Source organism: Bombyx mori, chromosome 17, assembly GCF_030269925.1.
Source record: "Bombyx mori chromosome 17, ASM3026992v2".
NCBI classification, from domain to species: Eukaryota; Metazoa; Arthropoda; class Insecta; order Lepidoptera; family Bombycidae; genus Bombyx; species Bombyx mori.
The window spans coordinates 14,349,416-14,374,944 of record NC_085123.1 but is presented as its reverse complement, the minus strand read 5'-3'; the positions used below and the strand labels follow the sequence as shown (position 1 = coordinate 14,374,944).

At 39.3% G+C, this 25,529-nt stretch overlaps 1 protein-coding gene across 2 annotated transcripts; it reads right to left on the bottom strand.

The window, feature by feature from the left end:
* Nucleotides 1-722: 722 nt before the first annotated feature.
* Nucleotides 723-13,437, bottom strand: Y-f2 (yellow-f2). 2 transcript variants are annotated; one of them, XM_038016638.2, is made up of 10 exons: nt 13,286-13,437; nt 11,819-11,980; nt 10,064-10,234; nt 9,420-9,533; nt 6,086-6,253; nt 4,782-4,912; nt 3,898-4,087; nt 3,717-3,819; nt 2,517-2,676; nt 723-831 (listed from the first exon to the last, which is right to left on the bottom strand). In XM_038016638.2, the coding sequence occupies exons 1-9, from the start codon at nt 13,398-13,400 to the stop codon at nt 2,550-2,552; spliced, it is 1,281 nt and encodes a 426-aa protein (XP_037872566.1). In that variant the 5' UTR covers nt 13,401-13,437; the 3' UTR covers nt 723-831; nt 2,517-2,549.
* Between the last annotated feature and the right edge of the window lie 12,092 nt (nt 13,438-25,529).

The window sequence follows — 25,529 nt, the reverse complement described above, 5'->3', positions numbered from 1 at the left end:
TCCAACGACTGTCCAGAATGAGGCCGAGGTACTTCAACTGCGCCCCGACCCCGATATGGACGCCTCCAACCACGATATGGGCATCAACAGGTGGCACTCTCCGGGGCCTGTGTGGCGGGTAGCCATCATAAAAAACGCAAGATATTTTACAGATGCCTGAATCTCGCTTACGACATTTTCAAAATAAGCTTGCACGTATTCCGCATGTGTTCCGAACAACAACGTTCGGACCGTCGGTCTTCCGAGCAATATCACCCGCTCGCTGGAAGATCTTCCCTCAGTCGTTAAGTATCCCACAATGGTGACCTGCGACGGAACAATTGCAGCCTTCACACTTCATCATCAGCACATCAAGAACTTCGGCTACCACAACTCCCTGCATTCTCGCAGATAAAAGCAAGTCATCGGCCCTCGTCCCACAGCAAACCAGCATCGCAGCCTCAACAGGACCATCGCAGGCAACACACTGCGCTTCCTGGTCCTACGGCAAGCACCTACGGGCCCCCTTACGGGCCTCGGGGAAGCCCCTCTGCCCGGGCTTGTGACTCCCTGCCTATTGAGGCAGGGGTGATGCGCTGCAGGTTCGTGAGAGGCAGGCTTGATTTTTAATATAGGTGGGAACGACTTCTTTCCATGCATTACTGCTGCGTGGCAGAAAAAGGGGTCACAAGTCGCCCTACCACAAGTATTTTTCTTTATGTGTCAAAAATGAAAGCCTTAAATTGTTTTATAAAGTTTATTTATTACTATTAAAATTTCCAAAACGCCGTTCTGTTTTTGAAGGTCACGCTTCGAGACTCGATACCGAGTGCGCCATGCCGTTCAAGATGTCTGTGAATCAAGAACAGAAATAATGTCAATCACTGAAAAAATTATATTCCAATCATTCGGTACTAAAGAATTGTTTTTGTTGATGAATGTATACAAAAGAGACCGCGTCGGCCTTTTTTTATTTATGATATGGGTGGACGAGCTCACAGCCCACCTGGTGTGAAGTGGTTACTGGAGCCCATAGACATCTACAACGTAAATGCGCCACCCAGCTTGAGATATAAGTTCTAAGGTCTCAGTATATTTATAACGGCTGCCCAACCCTTGAAACCGAAACGCATTACTGCTTCACGGCAGAAATAGGCGGAGCGGTGGCACCTACCCGTGCGGACTCACAAGAGGTCCTACCACCAGTAATTACGCAAATTATAATTTTGCGGGTTTGATTTTTATAACACGATGTTATTCCTTCACCGTGGAAGTCAATCGTGAACATCATTTGTTCTGGCCAGTTATAGTATCGCATTCTATTTATAGCTATTCTGGGTCAAATATTAAATTACCATCTTTTTTTTTTTTTTATTGCTTAGATGGATGGACGAGCTCACAGCCCACCTGGTGTTAAGTGGTTACTGGAGCCCATAGACATCTACAACGTAAGTGCGCCACCCACCTCGAGATATAAGTTCTAAGATCTCAGTATAGTTACAACGGCTACCCCACTCTTCGAACCGAAACGCATTACTGCTTCACGGCGGAAATAGGCGGGGAGGTGGTATACCCGTGCGGACTCACAAGAAGTCCTACCACCAGTGATAAACCTTACCTCAAAGCGTGTTTTATCATTTACGTATAACACACAATAACTTCATGGCAGAAATAAGTGGAATTGTGATACAAATCTTTGCGGATTCACAACACGCTTTACAATTATTATTATCAACGCTTATGTAATAAATATTGTAATTAGTATTAACTTGAGGTCGTCGTGGCCTAAAGGATAATACCTCCGGTACATTCGTATCTAGCAATGCAACGGTGTTCGTATCCCGTAGGCTAGTACCAATTTTTCTAATGAAATACGTACTTGACAAATGTTCACGATTGACTTCCACGGTGAACTAATAACATCATGTAATAAAAATCAAACCCGCAAAATTATAATTTGCGTAATTACTGGTGGTAGGACCTCTTGTGAGTCCGCACAGGTAGGTACCACCACCCAGCCTATTTCTGCCGTGAAGCAGTAATGCGTTTCGGCTTGAAGGGTGGGGCAGCCGGTGTACTGTTAAAACTGAGACCTTAGAACTTATATCTAAGGTGGGTGGCGCATTTACGCTGTAGATATGTTTTTTTTGGGTGAACGAACTCACAGCCCAGCTGGTGTTAAGTGGTTACTGGAGCCCATAGACATGGGACATCTATGGGCTCCAGTAACTACTTAATAGTAGGTCGGCTGTAAGCTCGTAAGCAACAAAAAAAAAATTCAGGATCTCCATCATAATTACCTTAAAAAATAGCCAACTAACTGAAAAGTTATTTATGAAGACATCTTTTTTCATGGCGCTCTTTGTCATCTCTTTCTTTAAAGGAAATCCTCAATGATGAAGAGCGCTTGTGCGCCAGGTTGCTGACGTCCATGAACTTCATTGATTACTTACCATCAAATAAACTCTTGTCTTGTTTGGAGGCAAACAAAGTTTCTTATAATATATTTGTTCAAATTATAAACAATAAGCCCTTACCTCGATATATTTTCAACACCTCTAATGACGATATCAGGTACGCATTTTCTTCATATTCTTTTGAAAAATAATAGTTTGACGCGTCGATCTCCGCGTCATTTTATGCGTGGACCGGTTATTTATGCATTTTGATCCCTCCAGCAACTCGTCAATGTCCTTCCTAAGTTGTAAAAAAATAAGAAAAATCACAATTAAAATTAATTAAACAACATCAAAGAAAGTTAATTTAAGGCTACAGATATCGTTTGCGGATAACAATAAGGAGACAATCTTATGCAATTTCATACAAATGACCCTTTTTTTTTGGGCTGGGTGCCGAACCTCCTACGAGGTCCCCGCGCCTAGTAGGTATGTGGGACTTGACGATCTGTAAGGTTTTGGGAGCAGACCGTGGATATGACCCTATAATACGCATTGCTTTTGTTGTTTAACCTTTTAAGAAAGAAAATTAAAAGCAATCACAATCATGTAAAAAAACATGCCTAATTCAATAGCCCTAACTAGTTCTTCTCAGAAATAGCTCTTTTCCGAACTAGTACAGTTTATTCAATAATTGTGACAACATTTATTTATATTTATATGTATTAGCTGTATTAGCCCTCCATTTCGTTGGACATTATCTTTATTTTTTTATCTATCTATTATTAATTATCTATTATTAAGATAGTAACGCGAATATCTCTCCTAACGAGAAACACAGCCTTGTAGTTGAAGTCTCAATTGCTACCCCTTGTTTTGAATTGAAAACCCCTCTCGGGCGACTAAACACTTTCCCGCTAATTATTAAGGTATATTCTACATCTTCTTCGTCGCTTTCTTCATTACTGAAGGTCGTGTCCTTGAAACTAGACCATGGCTTGCATCGTGAGCTGTTTCCACCTTGTCCGGTCCTCAGCTTCTCACGGTAATAATTAGGTTGAAATTCTGGCCAAAATACGAGGTTGCTTACCTTGTGGTCCTACAGAACGGATGATAGGGAAACGAAGGAGTAGGCTGAGACTGCTTCCAATTAACAGCCAGACAGACCATGATTAAACCAGAACCCCCGGCGCAGGACGTTCTATGAAGACTTCGGATGTCTTTCTGTTTCATTGCATTATACGTTATGACCTTTGGCTTCTAAGCGATCGTGGGACCTACAGCAGTAAGCTATTCTGACCTTAGAGAATTTAAAATCAAACAATCTGCACTCATACTCACGAGAAAAGCCAAAAATTGGATTCGTCTTCATTGAACTTTGACGACGTGCTATTTAAAGTTCTCTGCATTAGTCCGCGAAAAATCCTAGCGGACATATCTAGAGCTGCGAAAGTTGTAAGCGAGTATAACATTTAAAGCTTACAATTAATTGAAGTGTACTTTATTTTATTCGAACCTTTACCTGCAAATCTATATTTACTCTCATCGATTGTTGTGAGCCAATCAACATTGTTATCTTCAGATGGAGTATCCATATTCCAACAGTAAAGCTTGTACCGATTCCAATCCGTGAATAACAAAATGTCACCATCATAATTTTTCGTGTATAGCATCCCTTCATAATTTGGATAGTTCGTGCTGTTAAATGTATCCTTAAAATAAGCATAATAAAATTATCATTGAGTCAACTTTCAAGACCCCTACTGGTGGTGGAGCATCTCTACTGGCGGTAGGATGGCTCTACTGGTGATAGAACGCCACTACTTGTGGAACGGGGTTCGTGAGACCGCACGGGTAAGAACAACCATCGTGCCTAATTTTACCGTGAAGCAATAATGCGTTTCAGTTTGAAGGTTCGTTGTACTGTAAAACTGAGAATTAGAACTTATGTCTTATGGAGGGCCAGCTAAGGCACCTTCCATTTCAGTACAGATTAACTATGTTAATTGGCATGTAGAGTAGCATGTTTTTTTTTTATTGCTTAGATGTATGGACGAGCTCACAGCCCACCTGGTGTTAAGTGGTTACTGGAGCCCATAGACATCTACAACGTAAATGCGCCACCCACCTCGAGATATAAGTTATAAGGTCTCAGTATAGTTACAACGGCTACCCCACCCTTTTGAACCGAAACGCATTACTGCTTCACGGCAGAAATGTTATCTCGAATCTACTATAAACTATATTTTAATAAAAAAAAACGATTCGATTGAGGTTTAGCAAAGTTTTAATTTAACCAATCAGAACTTGCGAAATATTACAATAGAGGTAAATGTTTTATATGAATCGACCGATAACTCATAGGCACAAGATTTCTGACTGATCTATTAATAGTAAAAAACTTACACGAGGCCTTGAATCACGTTTTGGATCATACAGTTGATTTGTAGAATTTAAAAAATCGACATAGTGTTCGTATGTTTCATTCGGCCTTTTTCTATATTTTTCAACTTCTAGCCTGTATTGTGTTTCAAACTCTATCCACAAAAACAGAAAGAGTTAGTTTGCATAGAACGTCTAAAGTACGTGTATGAAGATAAGGATTTTTGTTGTAATCTGCGCGATTTTGCGCTGTTGACATCTCTCGGCATATTCCTGGAATCCAGTTATTTGGTAGAAAATCAATCGCAGCACAATAATTAATATTTCAACTTAGTTCTCGTTGTGGACGGAGACATATATTTTTCAATGTTAATCTTTATCATTTTCATGTAAGCTCTTAGGTAACTTTTAACTCTTCTTTTTCTCCACCTTATCCCACTAGGTGGGGTCGGCACGGCTAATTTTTCTCTTCCATTCTCATCTATCAGCCGTCATCTCAACACTCACTCCTCTCTCTCTCATATCGTCATTCACACACTTCATCCATGTCTTCTTCGGTCGACCTCTTCCCCCTCTACCTTGTCACATGCATCTTCTCTCTACGCATCACATGTCCATACCACGCTAACCGTCCGCTCCTTAATTTGTTGTTTACCGGGGCCACTCTCACACTTCCTCAGATATACTCACTCTTTTACTCTTAGGTAAATTTTAACTAATTACAATATATTTTTTTTACATTGCTTTGTTATATTAGTTGTTTATTATTAATTGTCGATATGCGGTGACAAGAAATTTTATTTAAAAGTGAATGACTCACTTCAATGAGCGTTCGGTGTGGAATGGTCATCGTATACAAGAGGAAAACAGAATTCTGTGATAGTCACAGAATTCTGTGATAGTCACAGAATTCTATATATATAAAAACGAATTGCTGTTCGTTAGTCTCGCTAAAACTCGAGAATGGCTGGACCGATTTGGCGAATTTTGGTCATGAATTATTTGTGGAAGTCCAGAGAAGGTTTAAAAGGTAGATTATAAATATTAAAATGCTCGGAATTAAATAAAAATAACAATTTTGTTGTAAAAATAGCAATTTATAGCGGCAGCGGCTTGGCTCTGCCCCTGGCATTGCTGACGACCATGGGCGATGGTAACCACTCATCATAAGGTGGGCTCTATAGTAGTCTGCCTACAAAGGCAATGAAAAAAATTTGTGAAAAATATACCAGCGAACAAAATTTCGGTATACACAAATACAGCTTGCACAGCTTTTCTGGAAACTTATTCTAAGCAACGATGAATTAAAAATCATATTAAAAACATACGTGGCACCATAAATTTCCAAGAATCAGCCGTATTACTTGCGCGGCTGATTTTCGTAAAACGAAAGTCCTGAAGCGAGAAGACAATGAGGTCGCGGGTAGTGTCGTCAGTAATGTATACGTAAGATTCGGAGCACGGTAATATAAAATCAACTGATAGAGATCGCAGTCCTGGAAAATTATAATATATACATATATCACGTTTCCAGTGATATTATTACACCGGTAAGAGTAACGGCATTTATCGCCGAATAGCTGAACGAATATCGAAGGATCTAAGATTCAAGTAACTTCTACAACGCTCGAGAAGTACAACGCCATCTATTGTAAGATAGCGGAAACACACGTCAAAAACACTCGACTTGTGAGGAATGTTCTCGACGATTCTAGGGATGCCGTATCGACTATAAAAGCGTTGCAGAGATGGTATGCAGTCAGTTAGTAATCGAAACTACTCGAAGCAAAACAGCGAACGGATCACCTAAAGCGAAGCAGAAGAAGTGAATTGAGAGTTTTAAGGTGTTTGTTGAGTGTTTTAAGTGTTCTAAGTGTTACCGTTAAGTACTCTCCACAAGCCTCGTTTAAAGAAAGATATGTTATAGCGCTCGGAAAACACCGTAGAGGGTAGCTCATTCCAAAGCCGGATGGTACGTGGTAAAAAAGATCTCTGGAACCGCACTGTGTGTGAACGCAGTGGCTCCAGGTAGTATGAATGAACTCTACTCCGGTGGCGGGCGGTGCGATGATAAAAACGAGATGGTGGTATCATCTTAAACAATTCCTCAGAACACTCCCCATGGAACATACGGTACAAAATACAGAGGAAACCGAACTCCCTCCGCAGACCCAGAGCTTCCAAACGATCCGTGAGAATGGGATTATCGACAATCCGAATGGCCCTCTTCTGTATTGAGTCCTGTATGGCATCCTGGCTATGATATTCTCGAGATTAGATGAACCTTTGCTCAGTCATTTTAGAGAGGTCCACAAAATGTGAAGGGTGGAGCAGCCGTTGTAACTATACTTAGAACTTAAATATTAAAGTGGCTTGCGTATTTACGTTGTAAATGTCTATGGGTTCCAGTAACCACTTAACACCATGTGGGCTGTGAGCTCGTCCATCCATCTAAGCAATAAAAAAAAAAAACCTATATAACTAGTCAGGTCATAAGTATTGTCACGCAGTAAAAACTTTTCTTTTAGAATGCTGGCCACAAAAAAGTTTATTGAATTCGAATTTCGAATTGTTCATGAAAATAGAAATGTATACTTTTAGAATTTTCACTCATTTTTAAATATGGAGTGGACGCTTAAAGAAGACCGTGTTGCAGTTATTGCGTTGCATCGTTGCGGTTACGCGCCAATTCAAATTTTTAACATACTGAAAATTTTTAATATAACCAAAAGATTCGTTTATCGTACCATCAAACGATACAATGAAGACTCTAGTGTAGATAACAGGTCAAGAAGTGGTCGCCCTTGGTCTGTTAGGACTCCAGCAGTGATAAAAGCTGTGAAGGCGCGAATTCAAAGAAATCCCAAACGTAAACAGAAACTGTTGGCCCTTCAGATGGGGTTAAGCAGAACCACGGTGAAAAGGGTGTTAAATGAAGACTTAGGGCTTCGGGCATATCGAAGAAAAACAGGACATCGTTTGAATGCTCGTCTAATGGACCTGAGACTGAAGAGATGTCGCGCTTTGTTGAAGCGGTACGCGGGAAAAAAAAGTGTGTGTGTCCGCTCCGACGCACGACTGGAGTTTACTGGATATAAATATAAATTTGTGTCAGTTGAATACAGTAAAATATGCATTTATTAAAAAAGCTTTATTAATAAATGATTTGTAGCGGGTTATATTCGGGTATCAACCCACTAACAGTTGATACGTTCAGGAATCGAACCCGAACGGCGTCCGGCCACAAGCAAAACGATGTCGGTAAATTAAACGAAACAATACGAGAAATAGTTCTATATTACGACAACACGATACACTACAGATTATTAACAAATTAACGAGACACAAAACAAACGACTAACAAATATATGAAAATACAATAATGAGAGAAACGCGCGATCAGTACGAGGCTTTGTGGCGGACTGCCGGCGCAGCAGCCCGGCGTCACCTGCGATAACGCGGCCGCGCGTTGGCTCCTGATTGGCGCGCGCACGCATCACCATGGCCAATCAGGCGCATAACGCATTTCGTGTGACATGCTATACTCTCTAGTACGATTTTGGTCCCCATAATTTTCATACCCCGGGCCTATATATGTAAATCGATTCTTAAGGAGTAAACTCCAAAAATATCGGGAAATTCTTTTTTCGGATGAAAAAATTTTTACCGTAGAAGAGAGCTACAACAAAGAAAATGATAAGGTGTACGCACACAGTAGTGAAGAAGCGAGCAACCGTATTCCGCGTGTCCAACGAGGTCATTTTCCATCCTCGCTCATGGTATGGTTGGGAGTTTCTTATTGGGGCTTAACAGAGGTACATTTTTGTGAAAAAGGTGTAAAAACGAATGCAGTTGTGTATCAAAATACAGTCCTGACGAACCTTGTGGAACCTGTTTCTCATACCATGTTCAATAACAGGCACTGGGTATTCCAACAAGATTCGGCGCCAGCTCATAGAGCGAAGAGCACACAAGACTGGCTGGCGGCGCGTGAAATCGACTTCATCCGGCACGAAGACTGGCCCTCCTCCAGTCCAGATTTGAATCCGCTAGATTACAAGATATGGCAACACTTGGAGAAAAAGGCGTGCTCAAAGCCTCATCCCAATTTGGAGTCACTCAAGACATCCTTGATTAAGGCAGCCGCCGATATTGACATGGACCTCGTTCGTGCTGCGATAGACGACTGGCCGCGCAGATTGAAGGCCTGTATTCAAAATCACGGAGGTCATTTTGAATAAACTTTAGTGTCATAAGAATCTATGTTTTGTTAAGTTCATTTTGGTATATGAATGGTTACATAATGAATAAACTTGTTTCAATTATTTTACATTAAACATGTGACAGAATTTATGACCTGACTAGGTATATATATTCCTTTTAATAATGTATAAACTATTATATGTATGTATGTATGCGTGTATGTATATGTACTTGTGTATATATATATGCATCTACTTTTTTTTTGTGTATGTAGTTGTAACTTAATATAAATTTCATTGCACCTACCACTATTCACTCTGCACTACCTTTGGTTGACTGGTAGAGAATGCCTTAGGCATAAATTCGGCCAATGTAAATTTTACATGAAGTGTAATAAATAAATAAATAAATAAATAAATAAATAAATAATTTATGAATGTACTGAATGAATTAACTTGCCACTAGTGATACCGTTGTGGAGAAAAGCATTGTCGATGTCTTTCCTGAACTGCGGTTGTTCTTCATATTTATTAAAAAGTAGCAACGACGCTGGTTTAACTTGCTTCCTTATACCTGAAAAGCTTGATTTGTTTAATGATTGATCATTATTATTTTAGTGAACTATTTAAAAATAATATTATATTAGCCAGAGTATAATGTTGATTTTAAACAATCATTACTACAAATCGCGGCGCTTACAATAAATGTCTATAAACAAAATATTACGTCGAAATAATTATGTGGTAATTCACATCGTGGCTGCCCCTTTCATCGTACCTATCAAATATGGTCTATGGTCTTTTTTGCCACGTACCATCCGGCTACGGAATGAGCTTCCCTCCACGGTGTTTCCTGATCGCTATGACATGTCCTTCTTTAAAAGAGGCTTGTGGAGAGTATTTAGAGGTAGGCAGCGGCTTGGCTCTGCCCCTGGCATTGCTGAAATCCATGGGCGACGGTAACTACTCACCATCAGGTGGGCCGTATGCTCGTCTGTCTACAAGGGCATGAAAAAAATTATTGGTTTTCTATTTATAATATTTTTGATCATAATATTATACTATTGTTCTATATCGCACCGAAATCTAGCATATAACACTCACCTGGGATATCCAGATATCCTGTATCAACAAACCATATTCTAGAACAAATTGCTTCAACCATCGTAAAAACTGATATCAATTCTTTACCAACATTCGCATTAGGAAATGGTCTCAGTACTAGCTCCTTTTCATTATCAAAGTTATTAATATAGTTTACTGTAAATGGAATTCCTGAAATATAAAATTTTAGGCGGTTCGTTGACTGATTATTGAAAACTAGAGATCCCGCAGTAGTCGAAATTCGACTATAATTAATTGGAATTGTAAGTTTGTACACTATTATGATTGTATTTTATACTTCTATAATCACAAATTTCGCCAAGATTACACTATAAAAAATATTAACAAAGACAAACAATATTCAATCTATTTTCAATTTGACAACAGACGTCAAGAACAAAAGTTTGACAATAAATAGTATGCATGCGTGTGTGCGTCAAATACATGGTATGTAGTGTGTATAATGTTTTCTTTATTGATTTAATGTATCTTTAATGCATTATTTAAAAAAAATATTAGCATTGTGCATTTCTTCTCTATATTCTCTATAAGTGTGGAAAATTTCATACTCCTCCGTCCGCGCAATTTTTGTAAAAAGGGATACAAAGTTTTTCCTTCACGTATTAATATATAGATTTCCGTTGGTACAATTAGTTTATTGCACATATTTCTGACTTCAGAGATTCTTCGAACGTTGCCCACAGGACAATATAGCTGCTTTGCGGTCCATACGTTTCGCCGGGTTGGATTCACTTTTTTCCTATCTATTCTGGTAGCCTCGAGGGGTTATACTAGATTCGCAGAGTTCACAGGGCTCTAACTTGACACTAACACTACCAAGAGCAATGCTTCGCAGATATTATCACCGGATCGGAAACGCGACCCACTGAGAAGATCCGGCGAGAAACTCAGTGGGCTGTGTTTATGGGTTAATTCACGCGTCGAGCCCTTCGTCGCAAGCGACGGGTTCGACGAGGTCGGTGACCGGTGCTTGTGGTACCTAAAGGCACCGTTAATGCATACGCATACGGCCCACCTGATGGTGAGTGGTTACCGCTTAATACTCACATTCACACTGAATGTGGATGAGAAGCTCGCCGTTGCTCTCTATCGATACCCATGGAGTAAACAGCATGGTCCTGTTTTATCATAAACGTAAAGCCTACCTTGGGATTAGTGGTTACCATCGCCCATGAACATCAGCAATGCCAGGAGTGCAGCGAAGTCGCTGTCTAGCGTGGATTACTCTTCGCAAGCCTTATTTTTTTTATTTTTTTCCCTACCTATGCTGATAGCCTTGAGAGGCTATTTTAGCTTCACCCTAACGTTTGTAGGTGAGCTCAAGGGGCTCAAACCTAACCTAACCTAACACGAACCCTAGCAAAAGCCGTGCTTCGCAGAATCTACCACCGGATCGGAAACGCGACCCACTGAGAAGATCCGGCGAGAAACTCAGTGGGCTGTGTCTGAGAGTTAATTTACTCGTCGAGCCCTTCGTCGCAAGCGACGGGTTCGACGAGAACGGTGAGAGGTGCTTGAAGTACCTAGAAGCACCGTTAGTGGATCGGGAGGATCCGAGATGACGTGTTTTGGGCGATGTTGACTGCTTTCCATTCTGTCCGCAGGATCGGGATCGGGATCGGGTAGTTACCGGCGGCCACGATGAGAGGGTTCTCGTGTCGCTTTATCGAAGTGGCCGCAAGCCTTAATCGAGAAAGAATATGTAAGGAAGGAACGGTAAACTGTAGTTCATACCGGGACGAGTTCTCGGGATGCTTATTATTGTTCGAATAACATCATCAATAAAGTTATAGGGAATCAGATTTTGTCTTATTAGAAACTTTTCATGATCCTCTAAGGCCACGTTCTGAAATTGGAACGTTCCTTCTTTGTATTCGTAATCCGAGTCATTCGTGTCTGGAAAAGAAATGAACTGCTCTAATTACAAATGTAAGATCTCAGTATAGTTACAACGGCTGCCCCGCCCTTCGAACCGAAACGCATTACTGCTTCACGGTAGAAACAGGCAGAGCGGTGGTACCCACCCTCGCGGACTCACAAGAGGTCCTACCACCAGTAAAGGTGTCTCAAGATGGGTGACGCATTTACGTTGTGGATATCTATGGGCTCCAGTAAGCACTTAACGCCAGGTGGGCTGTAAGCTCGTCCATCCACCTAAGCAATAAAAAAAATGTTTTACATAAGGGCCTGATTCAAGATCATTAAACATTTAACTACCAAAAAAAATCACAAACTCAAATCAGTTAATTGTAAAACCAGTTTACCTTATAAGAAATGTGAACTGGTTTTTCCTCATTCACATCGTACGAAAGAGCTCGCAGATTAGTAAATACTCCCACACAAAGAAAGATATAAATGTGTAAATAATCCAACATAGTTTAAGTGCTCGCGAAACTGTTAACAGTTAATTGTTTCCCAATTAAGCATTAGTATCTACTTAATCTACCACCGATTCATACCGAAAGTACCTATTCCTGTAGAGCAATGACCCCTTGACGGTTTTAAGGATAGGACAACCGCTGTGTCATTGTAAACTACAACTTTATAGACAGGATATTCGTATCCGAATTGTCCTGTATTGTTTTCCTAATTGTCTATAAATTCCAAACATCAAGTGCATTGTATTATCTAATTTTAGCAGTAGGAAATATATAACGATATGGAATACTTCTGGTGGTAGGACCTCTTGTGAGTCCGCACGGGTAGGTACCACCGCCCTGCCTATTTCTGCCGTGAAGCAGTAATGCGTTTCGGTTTGAAGGGTGGGGTAGCCGTTGTAATAAAAATGAGACCTTAGAACTTATATCTCAAGGTGGGTGGCGCATTTACGTTGTAGATGTCTATGAGCTCCAGTAACCACTTAACACACCAGGTGGGCTGTGAGCTCTTCCACCCATCTAAGCAACAAAAACAAAAAAAAAAAAAACTTCAGAATTAATAAACAATAAATGACTTAATTGCGTTTTCTGTGATATAAATAAGAAAACAACAGTTAAATGTCTTAATCTTTTTTTTTAATTAATGTTTTAAACAGTATCAATATAATAATATGTAGTATGCAAAACTGAACTCTATTTTCACTGAATAGCAGAAAGGTGAATGATTCTGTCAAGATTTTTTTTTTTAAAACATATATGATTTTTAAATCATTAAATGATAAAGGGTTTTTCTTTACAAACATAATATAAAACTTTGACTTACATTTTACTCCATCAATATCGTAAGAAAATAATTTCCAACTACGCTCATATTTAAAGTTTCGGTTAGCACTATACATTTGAAGTATTGATAACTGGATTAATAATAAATACAGCATGTTAAGAGCACGTCTGCAACCGCTCCGATGGTATTTGCGACTGAGACGTTTTAACCGTTGAATGAATTGAATGCACTTTGGGTTGATGTGTCATTTTAGAACTGTAATGAATCTGAGACTCGCAGTCATAATGATTATCATTATCGGTACTCGGCTATTACTCCTTTTTTTTTATTGCTTAGATCGGTGGACGAGCTCACAGCCCACCTGGTGTAAAGTGATTACTGAAGCCCATGGACATCTACAACGTAAATGCGCCACCCACCGTAAACCACATAGTTCTTGTACATAATATTTACTTTATAAACCACATTAAGCTATTACCTATATATTATAAGCACACACATTTCCCAAATGATCCACGGCAGTGAATGCTTTAGGGATATCCAAGTTTTATTTCAATTGTGTTGGCGGTAGGACCTCTTGTGAGTCCGCGCAGGTAGGTACCACCACCCTGCCTATTTCTGCCGTGAAGCAGTAATGCGTTTCGGTTTGAAGGGTGGGGTAGCCGTTGTAACTATGCTTGAGACCTTAGAACTTATATCTCAAGGTGGGTGGCGCATTTACGTTGTAGATGTCTATGGGCTCCAGTAACCCCTTAATACCGAGTGGGCTGTGAGCTCGTCCACCCACATCAGCAATAAAAAATAAAAGAAGCCGTCACATCAAACACCAAAGTCTCTATAGAACTGATATAATCTTATCAGTATTAAGATTGCGACTCAAGCAAGAGTGGAGAGGTGAGGGCAAATTTGTTATTCGTAATCATTAGATAGAGCTGTGTACTTAATACAGATCAGACAAACAACATAATCAGATTTGCATCAGTCGTTTTGAGGGGAAGGGTTTATCATAATCGTCACACTTGGCATGCAGGTCAGCGATCGCAGAGTTTTTTTTTTAAACTTAACCTGACTTTGAACTTTGGGATAACGCTAAATTTTACCCGCAACTTCATGTACGTAGGAGGTGAAATCATTTTGAAAAAATAAAATGTTAGGGAGCTATTTCTTCCTATTCGTACACTCTTGACAGAGTGGTCGTGGTCATGCATCAGTCGGATCCTGCGATACCGATGCTCTCGCGATGCGACGCCATGTGGCACGATGTTTCGCAGAGTGAGAGCAATCATTTATGTTGGAGTGAGTCACAGATTTTATGAGGTCGGTCCATCGTGTTGGAGATCGTTGGAGAGCTATGTAAGATACTAAAATCACGCTTTTTAACTGACTTCAAAAGAGGAGGTTGTCAATTCGACCATCATTTTTTTATCTAATTTCACCTAATTCTCGAGAATGCTTGATAATTATTTTTTCTTTTTTTTTGTTCGAACTTTCCGAATGGTCCTGTAATCATCAAGATCAGGATCTGATGATGCGATCCGGGAGAAATAAAAAAAAAACTACAATTTTCAAAGCCTATCTTGAAGTGATTTGGGTGTTTCTTGTTATTCTTCTTACTCAGTGCCGGCGGCTTGTACATCATTATTACGATGTTATTTTAACACTGCGATGTCATCTAAGCTATTCATTGAAATCAAATGATGTAAAGGAAAAAAATCTTTGTACTTAATTGTAATGAATAACGTATTTATTTAGATAAGGATTAATATCATCTTTATAAAAAACACCTTCACAAATAATGGTTTACTTTAGAACCAATTTGGTTAGCACAAAAAAGGTCGGAGCTTTTTTTAGAACTTTGAAAGGCGAACAATTCTGTCATACATTATTTTGACGAAACTTTAAACGTTTCCGCAGCACAGGCAGCAGAAGCTCTCAAAAGGAAGAAAAAACTCTTATTTTGAAATATTCCTTATTAATGCTCCGTTCGTATTGGCTTTAGCGTGATGTTATATAGCGTATAGCCTTCCTCAATAAATGGGCTATCTAATAGAGAAAGATTTTTTTTAAATAGGATCAGTAGTTCCTCAGATTAGCGCGTTCAACTAAACAAACAAACGTACTCTTCATCTTTATTATATTAAATGCATTAATAATAAGGATAATAATCCTTGTGCCTTGCGTCACGTCACGTCCAGGTTGTTTACAGCATTTACGTGAAGTCTACGACCTCATGTAGCTACTTAAAACTCCAGTTCAGTGCAATAAAATAAATTTATGGAAGACTTGTTTAGTTACGCACGGATTCAAGGCTTCGTTTGTCTCATCAAAAAACATAGTGGCCACCAAAATATTAGTAGGATTCTCGACTTTGTGCCCATTGAAATAAGGTGTTTTGTACCTAGCAGCCGTAAACAGAGTTGATTCCACTGAACACTAGTTAGAAGTTTGTTAACAAACACCGTAGCTGTCAGATCGGATGGCACACGCGCTCTGATATAGATATGATACGATCTAACGAACTGTAACATTGATGTTGGGCCACTAAATTAACTTTAATCATTTGCTGATTTTTTCGCTATACATTAGTTGGTTGGGTCGTTATTGCCCTTGTAGGCGGACGAGCATACGGCCCACCTGATGGTGAGTGGTTACCGTCGCCCATGGACTTCAGCAATGCCAGGGGCAGAGCCAAGCCGCTGCCTACCGTTTAATACTCTCCACAAGCCTCGTTTGAAGAAGGACATGTCATAGCGCTCGGGAAACACCGTGGAGGGGAGCTCATTCCATAGCCGGATGGTACGTGGCAAAAAAGACCTTTGGAAATGCACTGTGGATGACCGCAATGGCTCCAGGTAGTGTGGCTCCAGGTAATATAACCTTCCTTCGTAGTTTTAAGTAAATAAAAATGAGTTTATTTCATGCATGTACACCAATTTCATAATAAGGTAAAAACGAAAGCTACATGACGATAAGAATTTAAAAACTCGGTAATGATCACACAAAGTATTTAAGGCGCCTTGCAAATTCCATTAACTGCGTTTCATTTACTTTTTAAGTGCCTTTCATTTACTTCAGGAAGTTTAAATAAAATATTTTAATTTAATAGAATATTTTTTATCAAATATAATTTGAGAACAACCGACTAACTTTTATTAAATTTTATTACAAGTCGCTCATTTACTTGGAAACGGATGAAAATGTAGTGACAGTATTTATTTTTTCTTAATATTTTTAATTAAAAGATCAAATCTTAACTTTACAGTAGGTCGTGACTTGGCTATGTCCTTGGTCTTGCTGACGTCTACAAGTGACGGTAACCACTTACCATCAGCTGGGTCGTACGCTTTTCTGCCAACAAAAAAAGCAATAAAAAAAGCCTGAGCTAAAAATAAGTTGACCTACCCTCAAAAATACTTACAACGAACCAATAAAATCCTGTGAAAATACAAAAAAGAATCTGGCAACACTCCGCTACATCGCCCTCGGCTATTTGTATTACATTTTCTTTAAAACGACAGTACCCTATTAATGCAGTGTAAAGTTTGTTTGGGCTATTTGTCGTCAAGTATTTGCGGAGCCGGAGCGTTGTGTTTGGAGTGGCCCGACTCTCGCCCGGGATTCATTTGCATTTTCGCTGTGTATTCGATGAGACTTATTGGGGCCATTCAATTGCGACTTCCCATGAAATGTTTTATGAATTACGTTAAATGAATTTTAAACGCTGCACTAATTCTATTTTAATTTTTGAAGTGAAAACTTCTTTAGAATCGTTGTGATTTCAAACCGGATGCAACGGAAAAAACGACAGGTAAGAGACACAAATACAAAAATGTGTAGGATGAAGCCAGCAAAGAATGAGACAGAAATATACATACTATTTAATACAGCGCCATCTGTGAGATTTTTTAATACTAACGTGTGTATGAAAGCTCTTGTAGTGAATTATAATTTAGGATTATACGTGAAATTAAAATATCAATTCACAGCTACCTTACAATTATTTACTAATGACAAAATTTTACATATACTTAAGACGTTTAGGATAATTGTATTTTAATTTTGGAAGGTTTCACTTCTACCACGTGTGAATTGCACACGTAATTTTTTATCACTGGTGGTAGGAGCACCTGTGAGCCCGCACGGGTAGGTGCCACCTGCCTATTTCTGCCGTGAAGCAGTAATGCGTTTTGGCTTGAAGGGTGGGGCAACCGTTGCAACTATACCTTGCCCGCTTCGAAAAGGCGACACGACATGAAAACCCTCTTGTCGTAGCCGCCACGTCATTACGGATCCTCTCGATCCATTAACGGTGCTTTTAGGTACCACAAGCACAGGTCACCGTCCTCATCGAACCCTTCGCTTGCGACGAAGGACTTGGTGAGTGGATTAACCCATAGACACAGCCAACTGAGTTTCTCGCCGGATCTTCTGAGTGGGTCGCGTTTCCGATCCGGTGGTAGATTCTGCAAAGCACTGCTCTTGCTAGACCTAGTGTCAGCAACGCCTCCAGGTTTGAGCCCCGTGAGCTGACCTACTTGTTAGGCTACGTTTCCATAACTTCTCAAAGCTTAGGCAGAGAAACAGAAATCCCTTTTTTTATAACGCATCAGCATGTAACATTATCTATATATTTATATTCACAATAATCGAAATGTGTTTGTTCTATAGCGAAATAGTCTAGCTGTTTCGCATTAATTTCCAGTACATGCGGATAATATTTAATTTTCAGGGAACCTACAGATTAGCTTAACGAGTGATGTCAAGTTTGATAATGAAGTCGAATCAAATATCGGCGAACAAAGCAAGCTGGATTTGATTAGTAAAGTTATATAATATAAAAACCTGTAGCGACATTTCCTGGTTTACATTTATTTTATAAAATCCATACTTTTTTTTCTTACACTTCCTTCCATCCAGATCAATTTACGTATTGTATTATTAATTTTTAAGCAGGTGAGAATAAGACGATTCTAATTTAACTTGCAAGATTTCACTTAAGCAAACATAATATGCAAATATTGTAGATTAAATAAAAACTTGTAAAAACGTAACGTATTTCTTAGGCTTAAGCAGTAATAATGACTCCAATATTCACTTTTCTATGAAGCTCTTACCTGACGAATACAACTTTATAAGCTGCTAATGCAACCAAAAAATACAAATAATTGCTAATTAAAAATACAAAACTTGCCTACTTAAATGGTGATTGAGTAATATCGTTCGTGGACTATGACAATCCAAGTGGTACGTCCAAGTCCCTAGCAACCTCAATCATAGCTTAAATAGAATATGGAGTAGAGATCAGGGAACACAGGGAGTTGAAAACGAGCTGAATCTAGTCGCATAGTTTTGGGAATCTTTCAAACCAGTGTTTCTGATAAACATGTTTGAACTATTCAGTGGTCTGTGGCGACAGAAAGAGATCTCCTCAAACAAATCATCAAAGCATTCTCCAGGATATATACGGTCTATCACATAGAAATAATCAAAATCGTAAGTCCAAAAGCTGTATAAGATATCAAAGTATTTGGCACTAAATCGCGGTTCTTGGGACCGTATAAGCTCGTATTGTATCCTTTCCGACAGAGGCAGTCCTCGTATCAATTAGACTGAACTGACAAATAAGGTCCAGTCTGATTGGGTCCGGTCCTATTGTTTTTTTTTTTTTGTTTCGTTTCGCCCCTGACTTTATACTCAATAAGGTGATTTTATCAGAATTGTGACTTGGCGAATTGGATTGGTTTTTTCGGGGTTGCTGCGTGATATTCATTTGATTTAGTAATACGTGGCTTAACTGATTTACGGTTGGATACATTCACTACTGAACCCAGAATTGAACAAAGACTCGTTGCTAATTGAACGAGACACAGGTCCAAGTTATGTCTGCTGTGAATCTTTTCATTATTTTACCAAGCCGCCTATTTTTATATATAAATACGGTCGTGTGAACTACTTACTAATCCGCCCTTCAAACGAATTACTGCTTCACGGCAGGAATAGGCAGGGTGGTGGTACATACCCGCGCGAATTCACGAGAGGTCTTACCACCAATAATTACGCAAATTATAATTTTGCGGGTTTGATTTTTATTACACGATGTTATTCCTTTACTGTGGAAATCAATCGTGAACATTCGTTGAGTACGTATTTAATTAGAAAAAAATTGGTAGGTACCTGCCCGCGGGGTTTGAACACCGGCATAGTCTAATCGCTTCATACGAATGCGCCGGTCGTCTTATCCTTTAGGCTACGACAACTTAAATAGTAATCTATATACATATTAATACGCCCGACGCCGGTCATTATGTAAACACATGTACCATCTCACGGAATAAACGGTGTCTTTCATTACTGTGTATTAGTTCTTTATTATTGACGTCACAATCGATAACAACATCTACAGAAGAGACCCAAAAGTAAAGATGGTAAAGCATGATGAGAACTGTAACTGAAAGTACAGTTCCTAAATTGAAGCACCCGATATATCAGCACTGCATTTTCAGTCTACTTTAACAGCATTTCGAATAAACTCAAACAAAGCTAACAAGGACAGCCCCGGTCACGTAACGTATCAGATTTCATTACGCTTACTAACGAACCGGGCTCTATAGACCGGAGTCATCGATTTTAAAATGTATCAGGCACAATCTGACTGATTTTACTGTGCTGCGTGCACAAAGATTTTAAATTGTATAAAATTGTATTGATAATTGCATGTTTTAATGTGTTTTAAGCTATTGCATAGATTTTATCGCGAGCCTTGAGCCTGAAATCATGAAATTCCGTAACGAAAAAAACCTAACACCCCTCACTCCGCCTACCATGTAGCTCGCGTTCAACACATTCACATGTTGCGCCTGTGTACTGTTTGTGAATAAGCGCGTGGTGTGACGTCACACTGCATACGCATCATGAAAAGTCTGCCCATCTCTCTCCCGCGCGGTCTAGCTTATGAGTGTGAAGGGGACAGTTAATGTTTTGCTTTTATTAATGTTTAATATAGCGTGGTCTTGTTTTATTATTGTTTTAATATTAAATTATCATTGTCTAATTATAATTGCATAAGTTGATAAGAAATGCTATGCAATAGCTTTACCGCGGCAGTTCCCGAGTGCCACACGTTTTTTTCCATGATTGAGGCTTTACTGGTGGCCCGGAGGCCTTTCCAGTTTCACCAGAGCAGGTGGGCGAGCAAAGACTGGGGTGGGATTTGCTAACAGCTGCCCGAGCGCCTCCGAAGTAGACCTAACAACTCAAGAGCAGCTGCTTCGCGAATGAATCTATTACCGGGTCGGAATCGCGACCCGGTGAGAAGATCCGGCGAGAAACTCAGCGGGCTGATGCATCGGTTAGGTTGCACGAACTCTTTGCCGAGTTCGACGAGTACGGTTACCGGAGTCTCTACTCCTAGTGTTAAAGCTGAAGGCATCTAATGCAAGAGTTATTGGATCTGATGGATCTGTAAGGACATGTCTAGGGCGACGACGGTGACTGGCTCCTGAGTGATCAGGATTAGAGGAGTAGTCAGCGGCGGCAACGATAAGGCGATTATCATGACGCATAGCCTTATCGAAGTAACGTTCCGACGCTGACTTCTTGTGTTTGCGGATCGATTCGAGGCCGTCGTGTAGGTCGACGTTCCTCACGAACCAAGGAGCTCCGACGACTAACATGCAAAAGCGAGATTGTAGGGATTGGAGGGTGTCTACGTGTGTGCGGACCGCGTGAGCGAACACCACACTCGCGTAAGTCATGACGGGTCTTATGCAAGTTTTGTAAAGTGTCACCTTGTTCCGAAGGGACATTTACACATAGACGTGTTTGCGCGCCGCGTGAGCGAACACCACACTCGCGTAAGCCATGGCGGGCTTTTTGTTTATATGTGTGCAACGGTGATTGCACCACGAGTGAACAAGCGCACGGCCCACTTAATGTTAATCGCTTTTCGGAGCCTATTAGACTGTTGATATTTTAAATATATGAGGTCTAATTAAATATCGAATAGTGGCGGCTTGATTCTTCAAACCGGAGGGAATTAACTTTTCTGATTCTGCTTGAGATAATCAAAATAAACAAATAGAACAATGAAGTGACTTAGTGATGAACTATAAACGATTTATCATAAAAACTCAACAGCTTATATAACCCGGTACAGAAATACCCGGATCACGTAGAGCATACGCCAAAATAAATAGGTTTTGCCCAAACTTAAATACCGAGGGAAACAACTGACCGCGTAGGTAGTACAAATAAATACGTCACAATCCAGTAATAGTTAGCCCGGACCCATTAATTGAATTAGCGACCGTGATCCCGGGTACGCGGGCTCGGTACCCGCTCTATTTACCTGGCTTACAGCGGCGGTATATTGGTTCGCCGTTAATATCGAGAATCTCGTGGCGAGAATAAACGATTGGCGTTTTATATTGAATAATGTTTTATGTAGTTTTATTTGTATTCAGTTTACAAATAATATATGTATGTTGTACTATGTGATATGTTGAATATCTATAACTATGTGATATATGAATGAGTTCAGGGCCTCTGTGCTGTTAAGTGTTTTCTGGAGTTTGTAGAGAACAGTATTACCCTCAAAATCTCAATTCTACATATTACATTAACCACTTAATTGAGTCATTCAATACTCGTAATAATTTAAGGATATTTTACCCATGACATATTGGTTCTTGAAATTGGTTCGCGTTGAAAGTACGAGCACAAAATTATAGTTTAATGAAACACCTAAGTTTATATTATTTAGATTCACAAAACTTTAAAAGTGTATTGTGAAATTTTAGTTCGTTGCTTCAAAAATTAATTGCTAGAGATATTGTCGAATACATTCATATGCAAAGGCGCGACAGTTCTGTCTATAAAAAATAAAAATTAAATTTTAAGTCTTTTTAGCTATTTTTACTATCGACCTTCGTCCGAACCGAAAGCAATTTGAAAAGTAATACCGAGGTATTACTTAATACCGAGGTATTACTTTTCAAATTTATGTCAAAGTGCCATAGATGATCTCACGGGTCATTCGAGCTCATTTAGTGAAATGCCGCCTACTCAAAATATACCCTATCTTTATTAATTTTCCTGGTGCTTAGGTATAGTCTGATCAGTACGGATACATTATACTGACGCAAATCTAAGTTGTGCGTTTCACTTTCCATGGAACATATTATGCTTTTGAGGAATTGTTTGAGATGATTCCATCATGTAATTTTTTTATTGTACTCCCCTCTGTCGAAGCAGAGTTCATATATATTAGCTAGAACCACTGGGTTCAGCTATCGTGCGTTTGCAGAGATTTTTTGCCATGTAACATCCGACTTTGAAATAAACTTCCCTCCACGGTGTTTCCAGAGCGCTATGAGATAACCTTTTTAAAACGAGGCTTATGGAGAGTATTCAGTGGCTTGGCTCTATCCCTGGCATTTTAACATCCATTAGCGACGATTAACCACTCAGCATCCGATGGTCATATGCTTGTTTGGTACAAGATCAATAAAAAAAAAGAAAAAAAAAAATAACTTCCATCTATAATGTTGATGGTACTGTTACTGGATGGTACTGGCATTCATATTATGATGTTTATGAGCTTCGGTAACCAGTAAACACCAAGTGAGCTTGTTCAACTAGCAAATAAAGGAACATCTCGTATGTGAAGTGGGCAAGATACCTAGTGGTGGATCAAAAGCTATCCTATCATTTTTAATGTAATGCAGATTAGCATTTAATATTTGAGGACCGGATAGTCTGTACTATTTTATTTATAGGTCGTCAGTTATAATAGACCATAGCATATTCTGTTACCAAAATGTTAGAACCAATTACAATTTATACCATCATAATCATTTCTCAGAATCGATTTGTCGAAGATGACTTGACATGGTAAAATGTCAACAAGTAAAAGTTAACACATTTGCTGCCGACGAAATGATATAAAATTATTAGCCAGAAACCAATTATTTTTATAGCGTATATTGTAAGTATATATGTATGTTTAAAAATATGGATGAAAGTATGTTGATAATATTATTATTTTAATAAAAAAACACCTTTTTCGGATCCGAGTGGTCGGCACATAGCACGCCAAATGCCGGACACTCGGATCCGAAAAAGGTGTTTTCTCGGATCGGAGTACAATCAAAAGTATCAAAAACATCATAATTATAAGTTTAAGTTTAAAATATAACACGCACTTGAATGGTTATTTATTTAAGAAGGTATAAATATCTTAAATCTGAGCAAAGTAGGTAACGATATAATCATAACTATAAGCTTAAGTTTAAAATATAACACGCACTTAATGGTTATTTATTTAAGAAGGCATAAATGTCTTAAATCTAAGCGAAGTAATGATATAATCATAATTATCAATACAATCAAACGTATAAAAATCATAATTATAAGTTTAATTAAAACACTGAAGGTAATTTCTTCACACAAAAGTTAAAACAAAATTTTTCGTCGTCTTTGCGGCAGATGACCTTGAAGACTGAGCTGGTGGTCCACGGCTGAGCGTTTTCAGTTTCAGTCTTGTATCAAAGATACTGTCATCACTGCTGCAACTAGATTCCTCTGAACTTGAAGACAACTGTTCCTCCTGAGCTCGTTGCGAACACACTTCTTCATTACTAAATCCTTCAGAACCTTCCGAGTCATCACTCAACCAACGTTTTTTTCTACTACTAGGTGTTGATGTTTTCGATCTATTTTTACTTCTAGATGTCCCAGCCCTACTATCCATTTTGATCGAACAATACCTTTGATATGATCGTGTGTACCAGTCACTATTAAACTGTAAATATAAAACCAATACGCGTTTTCGTAAGTCGAATGTATTGGCAGAGTGGCCACGCAAACCAACGTACACTCGCCACAATCGCCGGTGGCTTCTGACAACTACAAAATTCACTTGCTGCTCACTCGTATCCGAGTGGGCGGCACCGCTAATAGGGCCCATCCTCACTCGGATACGAGTGGTAAGCACTCAATGTGTTAAGTAATGTGTGTTTATTATCTGTATTTAACATGGATAGGTAGGCATATTGACTGTGGAACCGCTAATAATTCACGCTAATTCACGCACCTTATGGGAATATAATACTAAACCATTTGGATTAATTAGGAGGTCAGATCATTTCACTGTTAGCCTCGAGGGGCTATTTCTACTTCTCTGGACTGGGAGGCGAGCTCTTGGGTCTTAGTCTGAGAGATTTTGCTAACATTGCTCTAGTAAGAGCAGTTCTTCGCTGTATCTACCACTGGATCGTAATCGCAACCTACTGAAAAGATCTGGCAAGGAACTCATTTGTTAATTGACTGTGAAAGCTAGTTGAAACCTGATGCATAGCCTTGGTGTGACCACTTCATATTTCATTAAAACTATAATAACTTATCCACATTTATAAAACAGCTATAAGGATATATCTAATTACAAATAGAATAGAAGTAGAATGTAAGTAAGTCGTCGTGGCCTACAAGATAAAGTCGTTATGGCCTAAAGGATAAAACGTCCGGTGCATTGGTCTCTAGCGATGCACCGGTGTTTGAATCCCGCAGCCAGGTACCAATTTATCTAATGAAATACGTACATAACAAATGTTCACGATTGACTTCCACGGTGAAGGAATAACATCGTGTAATAAAAATCAAACCCGAAAAATTATAATTTGCGTAATTACTGGTAATTACTTGTGAATCCACACGGGTAGATACCACCGCCCCGTCTTTTTCTGCCGTGAAGCAGTAGTGCGTTTTGGTTTGAAGGATGGGACAGCCGTTGTAACTATACTGATAAGTTCGCTAGTGAAACCGGGCGTACATCTTCCATTGGATTTAAGCTCGGACTACCACTTCATCTTCTTCTTCCTAATGTTTTGCCGCTCTACTGCCAGGGTCCGTTTTCCTACTTAAGCTCCTCCCTAAGCTCGGACTACCACGATACACAAAAACACTCAGGGTGACTGGCTTGGCGAGAACAATTAAATAGTACACGTCACAGCAGGCCATTAGGCAGTCCAGCAGGCTATACAAGAATCGCATGCCTTACTTTCCTTGTGTAAAAAATAAAAAAATATCATTAATTTTATATTTATGAAATTAATAATTATATGTGAAATAAGTAATTACTGCTCAAAGATCATTTTCATCACTACAGTTCTTCTAACTTTTATACTAATTATTATGAAAGCTTAAAAGTTTGTGGACCAAAATGTTGCATAGTAATGACCTTAGAACTAATTAAACATGGTTCAAAACTTCGTGTCGCAGGTTTCAA